Genomic DNA, 5,684 nt, shown 5'->3' with positions numbered 1-5,684 from the left:
GGGGTCTCCAGAGCTCATATTTCGGGCCACCCTGTACCCGATACAGAAGGTGCGCCCAGGTACTGTATAGATGCTTCAGTGCGGTGCGCTCAGGGGTCTCCGTCTGCGCTCGGGGTTGGTTTCTCATCGGACAACCCTGGGGCCCCTCGCAGTGGCGTTTCCGCTTTCGGCCATCCGTCTAATTCGGCCTAGAACCTTCCCGTGCAAGGAGCCGCCTCCAGGCATCCCTCCCTGCTCCTCCGACCCCTGACCCCCGGAGCCGGAGCGCGAGTTTCATGGGGGGAGATCAGTGCGGAACTCGGGGCTGAGTCCGAGGACCGAACTGAGGACCTGTGTGTGGCTCTAGAAGAAACTGTCTTGGGCTCCGGCGCACACACAGATTACGTTCCGGGCCGCCTTGGGTTGGGCCGGTTGGGAAGACCCAGCTGGGTCCGAGTGGTCAGTCGAGCCTTCCCGCTGCGGGCCCCGCGATTCGGCGCGTCTTTGCGCACAGTGGCCACTTGGAGTCGCACTTTATGCCTGTTTGAGCCTCTCCTTCTCCGGCTGACGCCGGGATCTGCTTAATCGTTACAAAACGTTCAAACAAAAACAGGGCCGGTTTCCCAGCAGCCGGGAGCCACCCGGAGCACCGTCCTGCACTGGCCTCAGTGCCCAGCATGGAGAACTCAGTGGATTCTCCGCGTTTGGCTGGGGAAAGGGCTTCGGAACCTTTGGACCAGTTCTTCCCCGGCTCCCTTCATCTCGTGCATTTGTGGGTGGGGTGTGCGGGGAACCGAGGCCGATCTCAGGATTCGGCCACCGCACCAGCCAGGAGGGGGACGGCTCCCGCTTGGCCTCGAGGAGGGTCCCCTGAGACTGAGTTGGATTTGAACACAACTCTTGGAGTCCCAACCCCGCCACCCCAACACACAAATATGCGCAGACCTGCAGAAACACAGCCACGCACTGCACACACGCGGCCGCTCGGCACACGGAGCATCTCCCACCGAGCAGGGGACGCTTGGGAACAATGGACTCGAGAGGTGTTGTCCTGGCGCTCATTCTGAGCTTCTGGGGCTTGGGGGACACGGGTTGAGGGAACCAAGGGTAAAGAGGGAGGAGAGCGCGCGAAGGAAGGGGTGGAGGCAGCGGCCCGGCCTGGGGCAGGGAGGGGGCGCGCACCGAAGGCGAGCGGGCGGGGGCCGGGACACCGAGAGGGTGGGGTGGGGGCTGGGCCCGGGCCGGCGGTCCCTCTCGGCTTCAGCCCTCCGCCAGGCCTCGGCGGCTCTCCGACTGCTCGCGCTGCCAGTCAGCTGACTCGGGGGGCGGAGGAGCTGTCAGGCGCGCCCCGCCCTGCGCCGCCCGGCCGCGGGGCCCGTGCAGCCATTGGCCAAGGCGCCGGGCTGCCCGGGCCCCCGCGCCCCGGTGACATCAGGGAGGCGATAAAAGGCAGCAGCGGCGCCGGATCCCGCACAGCTGCACCGCCGGGCTGCGAGCGGCTGCGATCCAGAGAGCCCAAGAGCAAGAGAGCTAGAGAGCGAGCCGCGGGCGCTTGCCCGGCGCCTCCCCTCCGCCCGGCCGCGCGCCCCGCTCGCTTCTCCACTCACTCCCGGCCCTGCCCGGCCCCGGCGCGGCCACAGCCCCGAGCTCTGGGGCGGCGCAGGCAGGCTCGGGATTCTCCGGCGCGCCGCCGCGTCCCCAGACAAAGGCTTGGCCGGCGGCCCCGGCCCGCTGCGCCCTCGGCTCCTCGCCTCCCGGGCTCGCCGCTCTTCGCCCCAGCTCCCGGCTCGGCGCGTCCCGGCCGGCAGCAAAGTTTCCCGGGCGGCGGCGGCGGCTGCGCCTCGCGTCAGCGATGGCCGCGGAGCTGAGCATGGGGCCCGAGCTGCCCACCAGCCCGCTGGCCATGGAGTACGTCAACGACTTCGACCTGCTCAAGTTCGATGTAAAGAAGGAGCCGCTGGGGCGCGCGGAGCGCCCGGGCCGGCCCTGCACGCGCCTGCAGCCAGCCGGCTCGGTGTCGTCCACACCGCTCAGCACGCCGTGCAGCTCGGTGCCCTCGTCGCCCAGCTTCAGCCCCACCGAACAGAAGACTCACCTTGAGGACCTGTACTGGATGGCGAGCAACTACCAGCAGATGAACCCCGAGGCGCTCAACCTGACGCCCGAGGACGCGGTGGAGGCGCTCATAGGCTCGCACCCAGTGCCCCAGCCGTTGCAGAGCTTCGACGGCTTCCGCGGCGCGCACCATCACCATCACCACCACCACCCACATCCGCACCACGCGTACCCCGGCCCCGGAGTGGCTCACGAAGAGCTGGGCCCGCACGCGCACCCGCACCATCACCACCACCACCAAGCGTCGCCGCCGCCGTCCAGCGCGGCCAGTCCCGCGCAGCAGCTGCCCACTAGCCACCCTGGGCCTGGCCCGCACGCGGCGGCCGCGGCGACGGCGGCTGGTGGTAGCGGCAGCGTGGAGGACCGCTTCTCCGACGACCAGCTCGTGTCCATGTCCGTGCGCGAGCTGAACCGCCACCTGCGGGGCTTCACCAAGGACGAGGTGATCCGCCTGAAGCAGAAGCGGCGGACCCTGAAGAACCGGGGCTACGCCCAGTCGTGCAGGTATAAACGCGTCCAGCAGAAACACCACCTGGAGAATGAGAAGACGCAGCTCATTCAGCAGGTGGAGCAGCTTAAGCAGGAGGTGTCCCGGCTGGCCCGCGAAAGAGACGCCTACAAGGTCAAGTGCGAGAAACTCGCCAACTCCGGCTTCAGGGAGGCGGGCTCCACCAGCGACAGCCCCTCCTCTCCCGAGTTCTTTCTGTGAGTCGTGGCCGCTCCCGGCCCCCGCCCTTGCCCTGGCCCGGACTCCCCCGTCCCGTATCCCTAGCCCCGGACTCCCCCGGACCCTGTCCCTGCCACGGCCCTAGCCTTGACCTGTTCGACTGGAGGGAGGAAGGGCGCGCGGGACGCGGGCGACGGGAGGGCGCGCGGGCAGGCAGGGGACCTTGGCCAAATCGAGCGCGGCGCGCGCCAGCGCCGCCTCCTAGACTCGATCAGAGCCAGAGAGAGGCAAGGGGGTGGGAAGTCCCAGAGCAACTTTTCTCCAGGCTGGAGGGCGGCAAGGCATAGTCGCGAGGAGTCGCCAAGGCCGTCTGGAGACTCCTGGCTTCCTGAACTTTTGCGCGTTAAGCCGGGGCAGCTGCCTCGCAGTCCGGAGCGTAATCCAGCCCAGCAACAGAGCAGCGAGGAGAGGAAAGGAGAAGGGACCCTGGCGGCCCGTTCCGGCAGGCGCGAGGCGAGGCTGAGCGAAGGAAGGACAGAGGCGGACCTCTCTGTTCAGGGTCCGGAGAACACTGGCTTTCAGCCCCGAGACGCGGGCCTCAGTTAGGACGTTCTGCGCGCAAATCTCATCAATTTTATTGCCTGCTCGATTATATAGAAAAAAAATACGAAAATCTGCATTAAAAATATTAATCCTGCATGCTGGACATGTATGGTAATAATTTCTATTTTGTACCATTTTTCTTGTTTAACTTTAGCATGTTGTTGATCATGGATCATAACCCCCTTGTTTTCTTTGGGTGAGAAGGATCGCAGTTCGGAAACTCCGGCGGGCGGCCGCTTGTCCGGTTGCAGTCTATCGGCTGTCGGCTTGTAAATACCCGCCCCGCCAAACCGCTTAGAGGACGTGGCAGCAAGTGGAGTGTCTTTGTTTGGGTTTATTATGGCATTTTTTTTTCTTTTGTAAGTAAAAAAAAAGTTCTGGGTATTTGCTTCAGAAAACAACTTTGTCTTGGGGCACCCTTGGAAGTTGCATGTTTTCTCCCCCTCCCCCACCCCCTTTGGTCCTCTCTTTCTCCGAGTTTGTTTTCAATTTTGTTTTTGATGGGAGAAAGAGGACTGGGGTCCCAGTTCCTGAGTGCCAGGGCAGGGCAGTTACTGAGTACCAGTGTGTGCAGAGTTTTACACTCGGGAGGCACAGGAGTGCCCTCCTGTCAGCTGGTCTTAGGGCTCAATTGACACCCCTAACAAGAAAAGGAAGGAAAGCAGGTCTTGTTTGCTTTTTAGTGCAACCAGAATCACTCCCAGGGTCCCCACGAAACCCTCCAGGCCGGCACTCATTGCTGGGGCCAAAGAGCTCCTAGGGCTATCGGCTTCACCAGCCCGGACAGCCCAACTTATGTTGAACCTACTGCCACACTCAGAAAGTACCAGAAACCCCAACATTGGCAAGACATTTTGCAACTTTCAAGTGCGTTCTTTAGATCTATATGTTACGTGTGTTTTCTTTCCCTGCTTTGGAGATGGCGGGCGAGTTATTGGTGGTGTTACCCCCTCCCCCACCCCTTCAGTTGTATAGTAGTTATAGGGAAGATCTGGGTGTTTTTCTTTACTATTACTTTTTTTCTCCCCTGCAGGTCAGTAAGAGGATTTAAGTTGCACTGACAAAAATACCAAAATGAAAGCGTATTTTTTAGTTCTCATTTGAAATTGCTGGCGCTGCTGGCCGGATGCATTTTTGAGTTTGTATTAGTTGATAAATTAACAGTAATAACAAGATTGTATGAACCGCATGGTGCTTGCAGTTTTAAATATTGTGGATATTTGTCCTGCATTGGAAACGAGCTTCGGTTTTTACAGATTCAACTGTGTTGAAATCAAATTTGCCACAACAGAAATTGTTTTTATTTCATGTACAATAAGGGATCAATTTCAAACCCTGCTTATGATATGAAAATATTAAAACCTAGTCTATTGTAGTTTTATTCAGACTGGTTTCTGTTTTTTGGTTATTAAAATGGTTTCCTATTTTGCTTATTAAAACCATGGAAATGGTGTTTATTTAGAGGATTCTGCGTTCGCCTGACTTTTCTTCTCTTGCCTCTTCAAGAGTTGATCCAATTTGAGGGGCACTCTCACCCCTTCCTTGGCCAGTGGAGAAACAGCCCAAGTCTGGGCAGACCTCTCTGTTGAGTGTGTGAGTGTGTGTGTACCTGAGCCTTAAATGTGTTTTCTGCTTCTCACCCTAGGTATAGACACCGGTCAGGAGCCGGTGTTCGTGAGCAGAGAGGGGGCACATGCCACTTTGGCGGAGCTGTCAGGCTTGGGCACCAGGATTGGCCTGCTAGCCTGCTGGTTCTGAGGTTGGCCAAAACCAGGAAGCTGGGAGTTGTCACCCTGATGGGGAAACAGGGTATTTCTGGCAATCAGGCTCGCCGGCCCTGCCGTGTCCAGCCTGGTGCATCAGCTGGGGGCAACCAGAATTGCTCTAGAATGCCTGCTCTGAGTGGAGGCCCAGCCCCTTCTCCGCGCAAGGCCTGTGGAAGCAAGTGGAATCTAGTATGAGGTCTTGGGGTGGAAGACCCTTCAGACAGGAAGCCTGTCCCTGCAAACCTGTTTGCTGCCACTTGGGCCTGGAGTGGTCAGCCCCCAGAAGGATCGAAACAGGATTTCAATGACTCCCTAAACCAGGGGTTGGAGGGGGTTGGGGCATCATTCTAGGCCAGCAACTCTGACCCTAAGTCCTTGACTGGGAGGTGGTCCCAGAACCTGTCCTTACCCAGACTCTTAGAGAAGGCAAGGTCACCTGCCTAGGCTGTCCCGAGCCCCTCTCAGCCATCTTAGAACCCCATCTATAATTCTGGGTAGGAACCACCGCCCTCCCACCACCTCCAGAAGAATTCTCTTGCTGCTTCGGCAACAGC

At 59.9% G+C, this 5,684-nt stretch overlaps 1 protein-coding gene across 1 annotated transcript; it reads left to right on the top strand.

Annotated features, from left to right (window-relative positions):
- The first annotated feature begins 1,414 nt into the window (after positions 1-1,414).
- Positions 1,415-4,824, top strand: MAFB (MAF bZIP transcription factor B). Its single transcript, XM_055545042.1, has one exon. The coding sequence runs from the start codon at positions 1,832-1,834 to the stop codon at positions 2,801-2,803; it is 972 nt and encodes a 323-aa protein (XP_055401017.1). The 5' UTR covers positions 1,415-1,831; the 3' UTR covers positions 2,804-4,824.
- The last annotated feature ends 860 nt before the right edge of the window (positions 4,825-5,684 follow it).

The sequence above is a fragment of the Bubalus kerabau genome, chromosome 13 (genome assembly GCF_029407905.1).
Source record: "Bubalus kerabau isolate K-KA32 ecotype Philippines breed swamp buffalo chromosome 13, PCC_UOA_SB_1v2, whole genome shotgun sequence".
Classification (NCBI taxonomy): domain Eukaryota; kingdom Metazoa; phylum Chordata; class Mammalia; order Artiodactyla; family Bovidae; genus Bubalus; species Bubalus kerabau.
Note: the sequence above shows the minus strand (reverse complement) of the source record. Positions and strands in the feature narration are given on the sequence as shown.

Excerpts from the sequence above, each read along its gene's own strand:
- MAFB (XM_055545042.1), top strand. The coding sequence starts at position 1,832 with ATGGCCGCGGAGCTGAGCATGGGGCCCGAGCTGCCCACCAGCCCGCTG.